The 19,249-nt window shown below is 32.0% G+C and overlaps 1 protein-coding gene across 7 annotated transcripts; it reads right to left on the bottom strand.

Moving 5' to 3' along the window:
• Positions 1 to 541: 541 nt before the first annotated feature.
• On the bottom strand, positions 542 to 6,478 carry LOC108457619 (uncharacterized). 7 transcript variants are annotated; one of them, XM_053030756.1, is made up of 7 exons: positions 4,210 to 4,326; positions 4,031 to 4,108; positions 3,903 to 3,931; positions 3,710 to 3,810; positions 2,882 to 3,120; positions 1,937 to 2,085; positions 542 to 1,160 (listed from the first exon to the last, which is right to left on the bottom strand). In XM_053030756.1, the coding sequence occupies exons 4-7, from the start codon at positions 3,721 to 3,723 to the stop codon at positions 945 to 947; spliced, it is 618 nt and encodes a 205-aa protein (XP_052886716.1). In that variant the 5' UTR covers positions 3,724 to 3,810; positions 3,903 to 3,931; positions 4,031 to 4,108; positions 4,210 to 4,326; the 3' UTR covers positions 542 to 944. The 7 variants fall into 7 exon arrangements, with proteins under 7 accessions (XP_052886716.1, XP_052886717.1, XP_017612166.1 ...); XM_053030757.1 differs by lacking the exons at positions 4,031 to 4,108; positions 4,210 to 4,326 and adding an exon at positions 6,368 to 6,473; XM_017756677.2 differs by having other exon boundaries at positions 3,710 to 3,931; positions 4,210 to 4,331.
• Between the last annotated feature and the right edge of the window lie 12,771 nt (positions 6,479 to 19,249).

The following is a 19,249-nucleotide window of genomic DNA, read 5'->3' as shown; positions in this document are numbered from 1 at the left end:
TAAGAAGATTGTATAAGCATTTAACTATAGTATAATGGCCAAAAGTATTAAACCTTTTAGAACTTTTTAAATGCAAATTTTAAAAACATCATTTTGAAAACTACACTTTTTTTCGTGTTTATGTAATATAAACTCTATATTTCTTTTGTCATTAAATTACTTGAAAGTTTTATTTAAGTTATTGAATTATTCAAAATAATTTATTTAAGTCACTAGTTTTTTTAAAAAAAAATCCGACTAACAAATCCTAAGCAATAATTTAACAATCAATACAGTAAATCAATATCTATTGACGAATAAATAAACATTCCTTAAGTCTAATGGCCAATGTCAACAATCGAGAAGTAAACTGTTTAAATTTTAGTTTACATATTTATGATGTTTAAATTTATTTCATTAAAATTTATTTCATTAAAAAATACTGAAATCTAAAAGAAAAAAGAAATGAGAATTTTCTATTGATGTTTAATTTTTTTTTTTTTTTGGAACTTTTAGGTTCTTAAACTATAAGTGAGTGTCAAAGAATATTTTTAAGACGTCCTTTATATTTAAAAATAATATATTGAATACAAATACTAAAACTATACAGATAACACGATATCTTTCGGTACCATGTCATTTTCCCCACATCATCCGTCGATCATAGATATTTTTGGATCATCAACTCAAATATAGAACCAAGAAGAGGCAGAAATCGTAACAATTGGCTGTGAAAGACGATTCCCTTACATGCTGTCACAGTCCAATTTATTCATTTTCAACTGGAAACAACATTTCTTTCAATACCATTCACTGCTATGGCTGATGATGGACACAAGCGTTAATTGATAAAATTCCAGTTTCCACCAATGAAATATTTTGATTAACCTTATACAGCTTTCGTTCGGATTTACCTCATTAATCATGATAATCTTGAGAAAAATCTTGCAGACCTGCAAACTGCTTCACGATTGCAGAGCAACAGCTGCTGCCTCCAATTCTTCATTTGTCAGGAACCTGCTTGAGGGACAGAATTCAGCTTCCAAGCAAGTTCTAATTGCTTCCAATTGGATGGGCCTTAACGAAAACTGGGTTTCAGTTGCCTCCACGGTTTTATCCATAAAAGTTGACCTCGGCATGTAATCCTTCATACGGCATATGAAGTCCAAATGGCTCCTTGCCTAAAGAGAAAACAGATGGCATGATCATTAGTATCCAAAATGGCACACTCAATGTTGTAAATATCAAACATATTTGTTTAGTGTTCGCGTTCAAATGAAATAAAAAAATCGGATAGAAGTTGAAAGGTTGTGGTAATAAGATGGAAAAGGAAGTTTTTAACAACCTAATTATGAATCAATAGTGAGAAATAATAGGAGAAAACTCCATGAGGTGGATATGAACTCAACCCACTAAAAAAAAATCTTAAGAAGGGAGACTATATTTGGTGTGAAACTAACTCATCTGATGCTCTTGTTTATCCAAAACGGTAGCAAACGCAATGTTCATATTGAAACATATGGCGAATCATTAAGCATATGGGAAATTAATACAAGCAAGAGAAAGAAGACACCATATAATTTTATTAAGCTATGTTACTTGGACTTGGGTGTGAGTGTCAGATAAAGGTATTGTGTAACAAGTACTTCTAAGTTTTCTCATATATTTGCAGGGCCATATCCTCAAACCCATGTCTAGAAATGTGTTAAACACCGGTGTCTTTTATGGATACTTCAAGAAAAATGAGGAGTCGAGGCAACCAAGAAAATCTTGTGATAGAGAAAAAGAAAAAGTTAGTATGAAGAACCCTTTTTCAACAATACCATTATGATAGAGGCATAGAGCTAGACTAAGCCTAGGTACGAAGGAAAATCTAGAGAACTATCTTTTTAGACAAAGCTTGGATGAAATAAATGAATAAACAAGCAAACAAGAGATTGATGTATTGCTAGCTTACCGATCGATATGCAGGAGCTCGTTTAGGATGCTTTAGGTAAGACATGTTCTGGACATTGAAGTCCCATAAAAATGAAGTGTGGTGGATCCACCTATTCTTGGTAATGGATTGAGCATTTCCACCGAACTTGTGGTTACCGAATACATAATCTAAAACAAGACATCCCAAAGTTTACCATTAAAGAATGCAAACTTCCTCATAAAATGTTTTACGATAGTGATTCCATGATCAGTTGTAAAACAAGACAAGTCATTTGTCATGAGACATACGCAGAATTGACTCCAAATTTCAGAGAAATTAGTTTGTATTTCACAACTGAAAACACCATTGTACCCTTCTAAGTAGTTGACAATATAGCTCAGTTTTTTTTAATTCCGTTCTTTATCTTTCAAAGATGAAAATGCAGCCATTCATAGGAAGTTGGACAAGAAAGGCACTTCTTTCATTTTCTAATGTAATTCAAAGGAAGAAACTGAAGTATAAGAATTTCTACATGCAAAGAAAATACTACCAAGCCTGTCAGCTGGAACATACCAAATGCAAGAGTATCAACTCAAACAGATTTAAACAACATGGAACTTCCGCAATATCCATGCAATAAGAGTAAAGAGTTAAAAGATGGCAACATAAAAGTTCAACACATTCCACTCATCCATTCCAAGATTAATACATGACAAGAACTGGTTCTGATCTTTGGTTTAAGTAGCATGGATATATTCTCCAGTGAAAGGCTACTCGGGTATAAATTTTCTTGTAGAACCTTCAACCAAAATTTGGTAATCACCATTGGATGATAAATAAACAAACTGAAATGGTGAAGAGCATATGTTGAATCTAGAATTTTGCTTCCAGATTACGTAGCCAAGGACAATTTATCAGAGGCATAAAGCATATAAATAGATACAAATAGAGCAATTTATCTGATAAAGCCATCATCTAATTTACCATTTTCACGAAGATGGAAATCACCAATTCCTTGAAAGACTTTGCTGTATAATGAGCTGCTCCAAGACATGATTGGTCGAGGATATGGTTGTAAGTTAGGAACTGCTTCTTTATTGCATATGAAAGTGACAAATACCGTCCCATGGTCAACAATAACAGTACCTCCCCCAGTAAACCTTCTTATGACAGGAACCTGATCGTCTAAGACGGATTCAATTTCAAGAAGTTCAGCAGGTTTCCTATGCAGAATATTTATGTAGCCTTATGAATCACATATGTCCAATATAAGCAGACGATATTGCAGCCCAAGAGAGAGCGTGAGGTCACAAAACTTTGAGAAGCCATTCATATTTTAACAAATATATACTCTTCTTGAACCTATCAAATTAAAAGAGAAGGCTGATAGGGTAACAGCTAAAGCCAATTGCCATCCAAGTGCCATTAACTCAATTCAACTTTGAGAATAGCTAGTTGCTTACCTTTGTATTAGAATATATATATAAAGTAATAAAGGATTTACCATCCAAGTGACATAACTTATAGCAAGAAACTCGAGCTAATGCCAAATTTCTACAATCATCAACCAGGATTGATGGATACTCCTAAATGAGATATACATTTCAATTGAAATCTTCATTGATGTTCAAAGCTGGAAAGCTAGCTTCCTAGTTAACATCTAACACAAGCGGAGCTAATGACTAATGGCCATTCAATAAAATACAGCTAAGTTGACTCAATATTAACATATTAAAGAGCACAAATTCAAAAAGGAAAGAAGGAAAATAAAGGTTAACAGAAAGATGAACAAAAAATAATGAAATATCTTACCCTGACACACCCATTACAACGGTGGGATCATTAGTTCCATCATTGACTATGCACCAATTCTCCGATGAAGTTCGAAGTAGTTGTTCCTCTATATGAAGTTGCTGCAAAATGGGCAATCCTTTGAATCTCATAAGATTCATCAATGGAAGGCCAATGTTTTTGGTCTGAGGGATAAGCATTTTAGAATCAGAACCTTAATTCCAGGTCGGGTTTTCTTTTCTCCTGCAAGAAACAGACACAACAAAGGATGCCCATGATTCCCTGTTTCACCCAACATGATAAACAACGTGTTCATTAAAGAACAAAAGTGGGAAAATTTACATGAATGAAGAAAATGGGATTAGTTGTTCCTAATCAGAAATTTGGGTCAGAATTGTCATCTTTGAAAATCCAAATGTGCTAACCAGTTAAAGGACAATAACAAGAACATTAGTAATGTCATAATGTGTTGAAAGTGATTTCGAAATGCTAGACACGAAAATCAAAATTAGAGTCACCACCTAGGAAGCACCAACACGGGGAAAATCCCCTCGTACCAGTGTCGTACTGGTGTCTGACACGGACACGCCGCCGACACGGCCGGATACGTACCGGACACGCCTTGAAGCGTGTCAAAAAAGGACACTCCCGGACTTTAGTTTGGCCTGAATCAGAAACGGAAAAAAAACCCATATACAATAACAGAACTTTAGTAAACAGAAAAAAAAGAACTTTAACATTAATCGTGATAATTTATGGGATTTTTAACATACCTGATTCGCTTATATGAAGATGATGATGCTGGGTTTTTTTTTTTGCAGAGAATGAAATACAGAGCAAAGGTAAGGATGGCAAATGAGAAGGGAAAAAAAGGGGTAAATGGGGAAGAAAATAAAAGGGCTGCATAACAAAGGAAAAAAAAAAGTTAATGCTGCCTAAGAAAGAAAAAAAAAATAGTTAATGCTGTGTAAGAAAGAAAAAAAATAGTTAATGTATTGTCTTATATAGTTATAAATTTATAATGGGGTAAGAAAGTAAAAACAAATGATTATATATTAATGAAAAATATCAATATTTTCATTTATATTGAGTATTTTAACATAAAAAATATTTATATAAAAATTATAAAAATATTTTTTATTGCCGTATCCGTGTCCTAATTTTTTAAAAATTACCGTGTCGCCGTATCCGTATCGTGTCGTACCCGTATTGCGTGTCCGTGTCCATATGTCATAGGTCACCACTAATCAATTTTAGGCTATGTATGGTTAGCCACTTATGAATCTACTCATTTTAGAATTAGATTAAGGAAAATCCTAAAAGAATGCACTCGGTCTACATTACCAGATTTAAGTTCAAGAGCATGGTTATTTGTAGGGAAGAATTAGCACCCCTACAACGCCTGCCCTAAGACAGTATCACCTTATCTTATAACATTTTTGTTAGGGCTTCTAAGTTTTTATCCAAATCTTTCTAAATTAGTGACTCCATTTTAACTTAGCCATTTTTACAACGAATTTACATAATATACATGCTAATACACGTCATAAATCATTATTCATAAAACAAAAATCAGATATCATACACATATAAAATTACTAATGACATTACACATAAAAATATATACAAATTTATCAGTGAAAATATACATAAAATATCCATAAAAATACATATGACAATATACATACAATGTTATAAAATAATAAATAAGAATAAAAACAAGGTTATGCATAAATGTATAAAAACTTACATAAAGATATACATAAAATAATATTAATCTCAAGACATTCATAAAAATATAAATTATCATGCTTATCATTCTAAAAAATTTACCATCTTCATCATCATCATCATCATCATCACATATATATATATATCATGCATTACATAGATAAGAGTCATACATACCATACATAATCTCAATACATCATGCTTATTTCAACAAACCATACTTATTGTACATATTAATCATACAAACCACATATGTCAAAGAAAAATGACATTAACAAGATAATTAAAATATGAAATCTTAGAATTGAAAAATAGAAAATTCAAAATTTTAAAGGTTCAAAGAAACTGAAAGATTATAAAAATGATATTTTAAAAGGCAAAGAAAAATAAAAATTTTAAAGTTTAATTGAATTGAAAACGCAGGAGATTAGGATCTCCATTTTAAAAAATAAAATAAAATAAAACATGGGAAAGTTCATACACAACTATAAAAATTTCTCTAAAAAACGAAAGGTCTTTTATTCTCTGTTTCCCCTTTCTGTAAAACCATGTTCCATCGCCGGAGAACCCAAAATACTTCAATTTTCAACAACGAAATCCTTATTGTGGCTGGATACTAGTGAAATTTCTCTGATTTAAAAAGTCCAATATAAAAAACTGTCATCAATTCAAAACATGCAATTTCAAACTGAACTAAATATGCTAAAGCATTAATAACACAAGATCGGACACCATATAGATCATATTTTACCTATTTGAAAATAAATCATAACTTAAATCAAGGACAAAACTATCAGTATTGAAAAATTAGCACGAAAGACCCAATTATACGCATCCAAAACAACGAGGGACTTGGCATGCGATTATCCCAAAATAAACAAATGCACAATTCTTTTCTCTTTACCCGTAATAATAAAACAAATATATTAAACAGGAAACAGCAGTTACCTGAAGCAGGGTCGGGAGGCTACAAATGTCGGTGCAACAAACTGCTGCTGTGATCGGCAGGATGTGGTGACAATTAGGGAAGTGGCGGAACGATGGCCGGCGAGCCAGGCAGCGGCGGCCTGGAGCAGGAGCGTGAAAAGGCAGTGGCGGTCTGGAGCAGGTGCAGCGGCGGGACGATGGCCAGCTGGCTGTGGTGACGAGCTGAGAGCTGCAGCACAAAAAAGAGCAAGGCGGTGCAGCTGGGTGGTGGAGCAAGGGCTGAGCGGCGCAGGAGCGAGGCGTGGAAAAAGGAAGAAAATAGAAAAAAGGCGAAATTTTGAAGTTAAAAGGACCTTCGGTTTTGAGTAGTTTTTTTTTTTTTTTTAATTACATCAAAAAATCACTCAACTTTAAGCTTAAACACAAAAACATTTGCTCAACTTTCAAAAAATATCAAATCAGTACTATTAACTATTTTTCTGTTGGCATTTAACCGACTCTTGTTGGCATTTAACTGGCCAGTTGGAGGGTTTGTTGACTAGCTAGACAATAAAAGAAGAGAAAAAAAAATTACCCGAAAAATTCATTAAAAGAAATTTAAAAAACTTCCATTAACCCATAAATAAAAACCCATAAAAACATCATTAACCCAAAAATTTCTTTTCATCTCTATTTTACAAGAAAAAAAAAACCCATTAAATCATTAACCCAAAAATTAAAATTCTTATGTCTCTGATTTCATCTCTTCTTCATATAGAAAAAAAAAACCCCAAAACCTCTGTAAGAGCACAAATTAATAGGAAATGATCCTCCTCTCAATCAGTGTCCAAATATTATATTCTTCACTGATCAACCTGAAAAAAAAAAAAACATATATTTCCCAGAAAAGCTTAGAACTTTTGGATCCAAGTACTTTAGGTTGAAATGAGATTAGTTCAAATCCGACCAAAGTTTTGTGTGGGAATTGATGAATAGAAGGCCATAACTTGAGACAGTTATAGAACAAACTTAGAAATTGGAGCTATTTTCTTTTTTGAATGAAGAACATAAGATTAAAAAAAAAACTAGAAATCCCCCCAAAAAATTAAAATTTCATCTCCTTCACCAATTAACATAAAAGATAAAAAAAAAAAAAAGCAGCTAAATCTTTAGTCAAAAAAACTCATCATTTGAATATATTATTATAACACCCATAACCTTTATCCGTAATCGAAACAGGGTTACGGAGCATTATCAAACTTTACGAAATAAATAAGAACATTTTATAACATTTAATAAACATATCAGAAACCAATCATAAAATACTCATATTGTCCCTTGTATAAGCCATCGAGGCCCAATATACACCTTAGAGTGAATTGGGACTAAATCGGATATTCAGAGAATTTTTTTTTCAAAATCTCAAAAATTTTCTTAGGAGCAAGGAACACACGCTTGTGTGGCAGGCCGTGAGACACACCTGTGTCTTAGGCCGTGTAGGCATTCAATGTGAAGCACACGGTCATGTCTTAGCCCATGTCCATACCTGTATAACTCTCTGACTTAGGTCATACGACTAAGCCACACGCCCGTGTGCTAGGCCGTGTGCAAAAACCTGGACATTCTATTTCAAAATTTTAAGATGCAGGGGACATACAGTCAGGCCACATACCAATGTAACACACGGCTGAGACACACGCCCGTGTGGACAAAAATAAACCATTTTATGGCCTCTTTTCTCACCCATTCTTAACTTCAACCTACACACCTCAATTTCATACTTATAGACCATATTAAGATCTCCAAAACAACTAATTTCTAGCTTTAATAAGGTCATATTATCACACATATTTAAACATTCTAATTAGAACATAAATTAATCCACATATATAACTACCTATATCAACATGTTTTACCAATTTATTCATCACTATGCCTCAAAACTAACCATCTATTAACCACATTAACACTATATCAAACAAGATAGAACTATTTATATATAAGTTAACTTGAAACATAAACAAAATGTAATTCTTGACATTTACACAACCATTTCAATCCTTATACATGCCATATAAATCATAGTATGTACAGCAAAATCTACCGGAGCAAGTTGGATAGTTGGACCCGATGTGTTGGTCCGATCTCCCGATCTCACATTAATCTACAAATACATTAAACTAACAAGTAAGCTTAATGAAGCTCAGTTAGTTTGTTGGCTTTTAAACATAAATCTTACCGAATATACTACAAAAATTCATTTAAGTAAATCATTCAATATACTATTCCTGCCAAGCACAACTTCAATCCATGAATTCATTTATTTTAGATCGATATCAATAATAACTTTAAATCTTTAGACATTAATTCCATATGTCACTTACCAACCCTTGTCAAATCGGAGAACATCTTAAGAATATGAGTACATCGTATACAAAAGCTCAAAGGATGCACAGAAGCACATAAGTGCTAAACAAAAACCCATAACGTTTGGACAAAATCTTGTAAGAGCTTAACGAAAATCCAAAAGGGTTAAACTGAAGCTCAAAAGAGTTGAACGGAAACCCATTAGGGTTAAATGAAAACTCATATGAGTTAATTGAAGCTCATGAAAGCTAAACGGAAAGTAAACACGAAAGTTCGCAACAAATGCTGAACCTCAGTTTACTTGGGTAATTTTCCATCAATCCCTCCTTTGCACTGAACTGCTGTACTCAATCCCGTGTTTCGTTCGCTTCAAATATTCAATTCAATTTCATAACTTTAACATAAAAAATATTTTCAACAAATGATATGAATAAATACATAATTTCATTCATTAATTTAACATATAACATTAAATTTTAACCATACCAATTTACCTGGGTTAAATTGTGGAATTTGTAGTAGTTCAGGGATTACTCTGCTAATTTCTCTTTTTTACGATTATCTACGGGCTTTTGATCTAAAACATATAAAATTATTCATCCATTAACATATATTTCAATTCTAATTCACTTCACAATTAATACCCTTCAATTTTTGAAATTACATAATTACCCCAACTTTTACAATTTTTGCAATTTATTCCCTCACCAATTAGCCTATCAAATGAGCTATTTTTTTCTCAATTGAAAATTTATCTAAGTATTCTAGGCTATCTTACAGCCATTGATATATAAAAATTTAATAGCAAACCCTAATTCTTTAATTCTTCACAATTTAGTCCTAAAATCAATATCTACCAAATTTACTTTATAAAATCATCATACAACAAAATTAAATCTCTATATCCATGTTAGTTCATCAGAAAAATTTAGTATTCAACAATGGTAACTTTAAAAATTACCAATAAAATCAAAAACTATTAAAATAGATAGTTGGACCTAGTTGTAAAAGTCTTAAAAACACAAAAATTACAAAAAAAAAAGACAAGAATTAAACTTACATGAAGCTAAATTATGAAAAAACAGCTTAAGGAGCTCTTCTATGGCTGTTTTTGGCTGAATATTGATGAAGAAATGTCTAGAAAATCTCTTAATTGCTATTTTATTTGTTTAATTTTACAAAATTTACAAATTTGCCCTCCATTTGTTTTATTTTATTATTTCTCAATAGCGTGCTGTCCAACCCTTTTATTTTGGGCATAATTGCTTTTTAAGTCCTCCCTTATTTATTTATCAAGCCATTTAATCACTATTTCTCTTAATTTACAAGTTTTGCACATTTTTTTTAATTTAATCCTTTTTAATTAATTAACTATCAAAACGTTGAAATTTTCTAATGAAACTTTACTAATACCTTCATAACACTCCATAAATATTTATAAAAATATATACGGCTAGGTTTATAAAATCAAGGTCTCGATACCTCGTTTTCGAAACCACTTTAGCTAATAAATCCTTCTAAAACACAAATCACCAATTCAAAAATCTTTCTAAAATCACACTTGACTCGTAAATAATAAATAATAAAATTTTCAAACTCGCTTGTCAGATTTAGTGGTCTCGAACCACTGTTTCTGACACCACTGAAAATTGGGCTGTTACAATTATTTTTGTCAAATCTTTCATGACGATAAGGAGTCGAGTTTTCCTTTCTCCTTCAAGCTCTTTCTAGAATGGGTTTTCTTCGGATGAAGAAAATATGCCATTTGAAAACTAATTTCTAATCAAATCGAAATCTAGATCCAGAAAACTCTAACCCCAGAAAAGAAATAATCGAAATTGGTGTGCGAAGCATATTCAATTGGAAGCTCTTCTTCACCAGGTCAAGCGACGGGAAGGTGGGAGGGGTGAATTAAACGGTGAAGAAGTAAAAGTTTGGATCCCTGATGATTTTTCTTGTTTTGGCATCTCTATTTCTTCTCTTCTTCTTCTTCTTATCTTCTTCTTTTACTGTTTTGTTTGGTTCTTAAATTGGATTTCCACTGTGACAAGTTAACTAGCCACGTTAGCTAGTTAATTGGTCACATCATCTGTCCTGTTAGGCCTGTAACGGAAAATGTTAATGGATGACTAATTTGTCACCTTTCGATAACGTTAGTGACCAATTTATTACTTTTTGAAAGTTGAGTAACTGGATTGAAAGTTGAGTGATTGCTTTGTCATTTAGATCAAATTTAAGTGACTATTGGTATAATTTACCATTTTTTCTATTTTTTTCCTACGGATGGGTTGGGTTCGAGTCAGTGTAATATTGATATGTTTTATATTTGTCCAAGTTTAGTCTAGTTTGAAATATGAGTTTAAAATTTTGCTAAGCACATCTATAATGGATAGCCCAAGTTCATTTTAAACCCACTTATATTATTTTTTAATCTTTTAAAAATATTTATATTATTCTAATTTAATATTTTATAATTTTATATATTTTATTTATTAAATTTTTATATATAATTATCTTAACTTTTTCGGTGATTACATTACAGTAGTGTTATATATTACTATAGATTTACTTTTGTATTATAAATTACATAATATATAAAAATAACATAATATAATATATTACAAACTTAAAAAATAGGCTTGGCTTGGCTTGAACATTCAAGCCCAATCCTAGTCAATATTTTAAACGAACCTAATTTTTTTTTGTCCAAGCTCATTTTTTGTACTTAATAATTTAACCCAAACCTCCCCCCCCAAATTTATTCTACGACTTCATCACAATCACTTTCCATCTATGTTTGCTTTAAAAGTGAAAGCCATATAGTTACTTAGTTGTTCCTCAATAGAGTTTGATTCAATGTTTGAATCTTCATCACTCCGAGTGACATAAAGAGACTTCTTCTTCATAGTGTTTGGACACTTAGCCGAATTCATGACATTCATGGCACTGGATTCCTTTCATTTTGTCTTTGTTTGTATCCTAATTGATAATGACTCATTCAGATTTCCCTTGTTGTGAGATCTTGAACTAGTCAAACCTTTGACTCTATTTTAATTTAAATTTGTATGCCTTGTTAAATTTTGAGTGAGCAAAATAATTCATTCTTGTAAAACTTCTATGGCAGTGCCTGACTCAGTGGGCACAACCTTTGCCACTTATAAGTTAATATTCTTCTCTCGGGTTGTTCTCCTCCTTACTTCATCCAGATTGATCTCAAAGGTTTGAAGAGATTCAATCAATTCTTCAATACACATGGTATTAATGTCCTTGGCTTCCTCAATGGAAATAGCCTTGATGTTGAATCTATCAGGCAAGCATCAAAGAACTTTCCTTACCAATTTAGCATTAGAATACTCATTTCCAAAAGCAAAGGCCTAATTAGACAGGTTACATAATTTGGCATAAAATTCCCCTATTGTTTCATTCTCTCGCATTCTCATATTCTCAAATTTAGTAGTGAACATTTGAAGTTTTGATCTCTTTATAGTATTTATACCTTTGTGTGTTGTTTGGAGAATATCCTAAGCTTCTTGCACTTTTGCATTTGAAGATACGTTTGAATTCATGTCTATCTAATCCACAAAAGCTAGCATTGAGGGCTTTCAAATTAACACTTTCAAGCCTCTCTTCTTTAGTGGCCTATTGTGCCTCAAATTTTGGCGGCTTAATACTTGACTCTTCAGTAAATAGATGTTCCCATCCCTTCACAACAGATCTCCAGACATGCTCATCGGTATCTTAAATGAAGGTAGTCATCTTACCTTTCCAATAAGCATAATTAGCACCACCGACATAGGGGGTGTCACATTAATGCACTTTCCATTTCTAACAAATATGAATACCAATTGTTGAGTCTAAATTAATATTTGAAGGTAGAATCGAGTAGTGCCAAAAGTAGTGGTAAGATTAGTTCCAACTACTTCAGGCACAAGTAATGAGAAGTGAAAAAGAAAATAAACAACACAAGAAATATTTACACAATTCGATTTTCCCACACCTGCGGGAACTTGCCTTGAGAGAATATTCAATGTAACAGCCTAATTTTCAGTGGTATCGGGAATAGAGATTTGAGATCACTAAATCCGACGGGTGAGTTGAAAATTTAATAAATTAATACCTATGAGTCAAATGCGAATATAAAAGCATTTTTGAATTAGTGAATTTGATGATTTAAAAGAATTAATTAAGTAAATTGGGTCGAGAATGAGGTATCGAGACCTCAACTTCATAAATCGAGCCATAAATATTTTTAGAAATATTTATGGAGTGTTGGTGAGGTAGTATTAAAAATTAAGTCAGAAAATTTTTACGTTTGGGTGGTTAATTAAATAAAAAGGACTAAATTGAAAAGGGTGTAAAAGTTGCTAGAAGGATTAAATAGCTCAATTGTCAAATGAGGAAGGACCTAAAGTGAAAATAGTCCTAAAGGAGATATTTTGGGCAGCAATAGCTGAGAAAAATCAGGAAATGGATGAAATAAGGGTAAATTGGAAAATTGCCAAAATTGGCTAAATAAAATGGGACTAAATTGGAATATCTAGAATTCTCTTCATTTCTCTTCATATTCATCAGCTGAAAAACAGCCATGGAGGAGGGTTCAAGCTGGTTTTCATACTCTAGCTTCATGTAAGTTTAATTCTTGCTTTCTCCTTGAAATTTTTATGTTTTTGTGACTTTTACAACTAGGTCCACTTGTTGAATTTATTAGTTTTTGATTCTATGAAAGAAATTGAAAGTTGTTATGAATATGTGCTGGAAGTATATGATGATTTGGCATGGAATTAGAGCTTTATATTATTTATATGCTGATTTTATTGAAAGAATTGAATAGAAAGTGAATGTTTGGGACCTAATTGTAAAAGAGTTTGAAGTTAAAGTTTCATATGGAAATTCTGAATTTCAATAGTTATGAAATAACTTATAATGTCTAGAAAAAGTGTTAATTGAGAAAATTATCTTAATTGAGGGGTTAATTGAACAAGGACTGTATTGTATGAATTGTGAAATTTGGGGCAAAATGGAAATAAACATTTTGCACTAAAACTGTTTTAGACAGCAGCAGTAGTCTAACTTTGAAAAATAACTAAAAATTATAGAAATCGAATTAGAGGATGAATGAAATATGAAATTAAAGCTTATTGAGTCTAGTTTCTTATAAAAGAAATTATGTAAGCAATGGAATTGTAAATCATCAGATACAATAACTTTTGTGAGACAAGGTCAGAATGATTTCGAGTTCCCCTGTTCTGACTTTGGAAAATCATAAAAAAATGGATAAAAATAATTAGGGGCTTAAATTTATATTTTTAGAATCCTGAATGAGTCTATTTTCAAGAGAAACAAACGAGGACATCATTCGAATCCTGTACAAGAAGATAATTAATTTTTAGTGAAGAAGGGTCGGAACTATCAGACAGCAGAACAGGGGAGACTTCAATGAATAAACTGTATTAATTGGCCCAACCAAAAATCATGAAATTTTTATGGTAAGAAGATATATGAGTCTAGTTTCAGATAAAATTAGCGGATCTTAATTTGGAGTCCTGTAGCTCAAGATAAAAATAATTTAGTGACTATGACACAGATGGATAGCTTGAATATTCACATAAGTAGGTAATGAAAATTATGGATAATGTTACCTACAAGTGTGTTGTTTATACTAAGGATGTGGATGGAGAGGAGGAGGAGGAAAAATATACATATATATGAATGACTCGTGTATAAATTGATCACATGCCCGGTTATAATCGATGAGTGTTGGATTAGAAATGATATAATGTTTTATTTGGAATATTTACTATGAAATTATGATTATCGTTATAATACAAAAAATTGAACTTGTGAGTTTATATGGTTAAATTTTAGTGATTATTTGTTAATTTTATGAATTTTATGATGAGTTATTTCATATGTATTGATGATAAAATCGTGAATAATGTAAAAGCATGAAAATTGAATAAATGATCAAATTGAGCATTTTAGTTCGTTGACAAGATGAATTGAAGGAAAAGACCATGGTTGGACCATGGAAACAAGTGATAAGTGATAGCTTGGCTACACTTATCGATCAAGGACAAATGAAAGTGATAAGTAATAACTTGGCTACACTTATCGATTAAGGACAAGTGAAAGTGATAAGTGATAGCTTGGCTACACTTATCGATCAATTGCAAATGGCAAATGACAATGAAAAGTGGTAGCTTCACTACCTCATCGATGAAAAGTGGTAGTTTCAGCTACGATCGGTGAAAAGTGGTAGCTTCGCTACCTAATCGATGAAAAGTGGTAGCTCGGCTACCGATCGATGAAAAGTGGTAGCTCGGCTACCGATCGATGAAAATGGTAGCACCACTACGATCGATGAATAGTGGTAGCTTTGGCTACAAGTGACAAGTGACAAGTGACAAGTGATTTCGTATAAGACCATATCTGGGATATAGCATCGTTGTGATATATGCTACTGTATAAGACCATATCTGGGATATGACATCAGTGAGATATGTGATTACGTGTAAGACCATAGCTGGGCTATGGCATTATTATGTAAAGATGTGTAAGACCATAGTTGAACTATAGCATTGAAAAAAATGAAGTATTCAATTCCGTAAGATGTTCACTAATTTGAAGAAGTTTGGTAAGTATTACATGGAATTATGTGACATAAGGAAATACGAGTTGATGAGACATGAGCATAAAACTTGGTTGATGGATGAATTCATTTGTGATTATATATTTCTACGCCTTGAGTGTATTATCCGTATGAATTGGTACTCCAAATGAGTTAATGAGAAAACTTCTAGTATGAAATAATCTGAGTTCGAAATGAAATATCATGAAAACGTACTTGAAATACATTGGTATGTATTATATATGCTATTTGAATTCATAAATGTGGAAAGCAAATGTATGTGGAAATATAAGATGATGATATTTGTACATGGAATTTATTGGTGAATACATACATCAAAATTTATATGATAAATTTTAGTGAACATTGAAATTGGGCTCAATAAGTGATTTGGCAATTTAAATCGTAATTGGTAGGAAGAGTTAATGAATTGCATATTTATGAATTGTTACACGTATTTGTCTGAAATACGAGGAAGTGATGGTAATTGATACGTGGAAATATGAAACTATGATATATATAAAAACATAGAATATGTTTGATAAATGTGTTCATTCATAATTATAGAATTATGTACCTCATGTGTGCTATTTGCATAAAGATGATATTTCAAATACTTTAGTGAATAAAGCTTAAATATGAAATAGTATGAAATCGAAACAAATTGTTATGAAAATGTATTTAAATTATCTGTAAGTGTTCCGTGCTTCTCGGTAATGCCTCGTAGTCTATTCCGGCGACAGATACGGGTAGGGGGTGTTACATTCAATATCTTAACACCTTGTACAAAAGTGTTTCCAAACTCTTAACGCTCACCAGTTACACTCGATTACTATAGAATAATGCACTAAAAAAATCATTGAACAATTTAAAGTGCTCTCAATCAATACAATACCCATACAAGTTCTCAAATCTATTTCTAAGTAAAGTTTGGATATGAAGGATGAGCCAAGTATCTCAATCAACTAAGAAAATCATAACTCAAACAAATTTGTTGCCAAAATCTGTCAATCTAAACACTACACTTTTTCTATGTAGCTAGTGTTACTATTAGTTAACATTGGTCCAAACACTTAAAAAAAAATGTCTCAACAATTTCTTATTAAAATGTCAATCATATCATAACCATTTTCAAGAAAATCTACACATTTCATTTATCAATTCAATACACAATAAGCATATACTTATATTGTATTAAAATAAATCACATCATAAACAAATCTCATTACAAATATATCATACCAATTCAATACACATTCTTAATTAATTTCTTATTGAAACATTCATTGACATATAATTATCTATATCCACATCCTTCTTTTTATAACAAATTTCATCAACTCATTAGTTTTTATCAAACGTTTCAACCTTTTTCCATCTTTGGATACATATTCTAAGATATGGCACCATTTTATATATTTATTAAACACCTAAGTAAAAATTCAAATGAGTACTTACAATTCTCTTGAGCTTAACAAAATTAAACCAGTTATTCCTTCAATCTAAGGCTTTGTCTTTTCCTTTGCTATTCATGAAAACGTAATAAATATATAATTTGCTCAAAATATCCAAATCATACTTGTTGAGAGGGACAATTTTCAAGAGTGGGAGATGCTGATAGGGTGAGCGAGTGAACACGAAACATTCCCAAGGTGATCTGTTAGATGATGATGATGATGTTTGAGATGATCTTAGTGAGATGGTGGTTCCCCACGGAGTAAAAGACAAACCTCCGAGATAATCTTTAAGTTATGCAGGTTGTTGCTATGAATGTGTTGTCTAGGTTGTTGGATGTTGCAATTAAGAGGGGGATCTTTAAGCTTTATCGAAACGCTAAAAAATTAAAATGACTCACCTTCCTTTGGATGATGAAGGGTTCTTTGGATTCAGTAGTTGGGGTTAGGTGTGTTTTGGATCAGTTTTACAGGATGTCGGGCCTTCAGTTAAAATTTTCTAAGAGTGAAACCTTTGCTTTGGTATTTCTAGGGAGGAGCTTGAGGATAGTATCACAGGTTCCAAAATAAGAGAGTTGCCTGTGAGGTACCTGGGAGAAATTTGAGTATGAGGGACTGTACTCCTTTGTTAGAGAAGATATTAACAAGAATAAATAGCTAGAGTGCTAAGATGCTTAACTATGCAGGGAGAATGCAACTTATTCAGTCTGTTCTCTTTCAAGTTCAAAACTTTTGGTGTAGACGATTTATTTTGCCGAAAGTTGTTCTTTAGAAAATTAATCAAATGTGTAGGAGGTACTTCGGGAAAGGTACGGACGATACTGTTGCACAAGCTAGGGTATGCCGGTTCCAGATGCACATTCAGAACCATTCATTGATTGCTTGGATGGCTCTTTTAGATAGATTACCAACCAAGCAAAGACTTGCTTCTAGAGGACTTAACATTAACAGTTCTTGTAGTTTTTGCAGAAGGGAAGTTGAAAGAGGAGATCATTTGTTTTTTGGATGTGGATATGCGAAAATGTATATGGAAGGGTGTTCTCAATCTCTGTTATATTCATAGAGAGGCTATGAGTTGGAGTCAGGAGGTTCAGTGGGTAATTTCTCGTCTTAAGGGGAAATCTTTGCTTACTTTTTATTTTGAAATTAACATGGAATGCATTCATTTATCTGATATGGATAGAGAGGAATTGAAGGCATTTTAAAGGAGCTTGGGTTACAGAAACTGAGATTTTGAAGTCCATCATCAAGGATGTTGTACGGATTAGGCCATGGAGGAAGAATATTAATACTCTTGATACTGTGAATATTCAATTGTGCAGTGACCGGGGGATCATATGTCAGTGCTACAGGGTTGAATGTTTGTTTGTTGGTAGCAGTCTTACTGCATCTCAGATAATAAAGAAATTTTATCTGCTTGGTGGTTCCAAGCAAAATGGCCTTCAATATCAACAAGCATTGGCAATCCTCAAACTTGGAAGAAGAGAAAAAGAAAAAGAAATGTTGCCATGTGGAAGACTAAGGATTTCTGAAATTTAATGTGGATGGTTCAGTGAAATATAGTTAGAAGATAGTTGGGATCGGAGGCCTGCTTTGTAATGTGAAGGGCGAGGCATTTTAATGTCTTCTACAGCTTCCTGTTGCAAAAGAGGCTATTGAAATATTCTTGGCATCAAGATGGTTAATCTTATATATACTAGAGTCAGATAGTGAGAATGTGATCAATTGGGTCTCACGACAAGATTATGTTCCAAGGCAGTATAAAAATGCATATGCTGCCATTTTGGTTTAATTCCTTTCGATAAAAATTGGATACTAAAGGCTATTCTTAAGGGATCTAGATAGACTTGCAAAATCTGGACAGCATAGAGCTAATCCATTAGATTGGCTGAGTGAAGACAATGGCGATTGATTGAGCTTGAACAAGGAGTCAAATATTGAGGGATACTAGTTTGCTTTACATGTGTGTAGGCTTAATTTGGGTCTTTAGGAACTTTTTAGGTGTTGGGGTACATGTTGAGTTTATGTTGGTCTTTGGTTAGGTCTTAGGTTTATGTTTAGTGCAAGTTCTTAGTTGATATTGATATGGTACATAGTATGTCAAGACATTATTTTTTGATAATCTGAATAAAGTTATATATTATTTTTAAAAAAATAATTTACTCTACTTATTTTTTATTCAAAATTTTAAATTTTATTAAACTAACTCATTTTGTTGTTAAAACTTTGAGAGTATTTTTACCTTTTTTCATGATATTAAGTTATTAAGCTTTAATGATTATGCTGGTTTAATTCATGGAATAAAGTTTTCATAAATATTCTTTTCCTCAAAAAGAAAAACTTTTACGAAAATTTAATATAAAATTATTATTTTATATAACACAAGAACTTAATTTTAATCTCTACTAATTAATTATATTAAAAATCATTTTTGAATTAATATTTATATATTTATAATTAAATTTAAATAATATA

This window comes from Gossypium arboreum, chromosome 7, assembly GCF_025698485.1.
Source record: "Gossypium arboreum isolate Shixiya-1 chromosome 7, ASM2569848v2, whole genome shotgun sequence".
Classification (NCBI taxonomy): Eukaryota; Viridiplantae; Streptophyta; class Magnoliopsida; order Malvales; family Malvaceae; genus Gossypium; species Gossypium arboreum.
The sequence above is the reverse complement of the archived record's forward strand: the minus strand, read 5'-3'. Positions and strand labels throughout refer to the sequence as shown.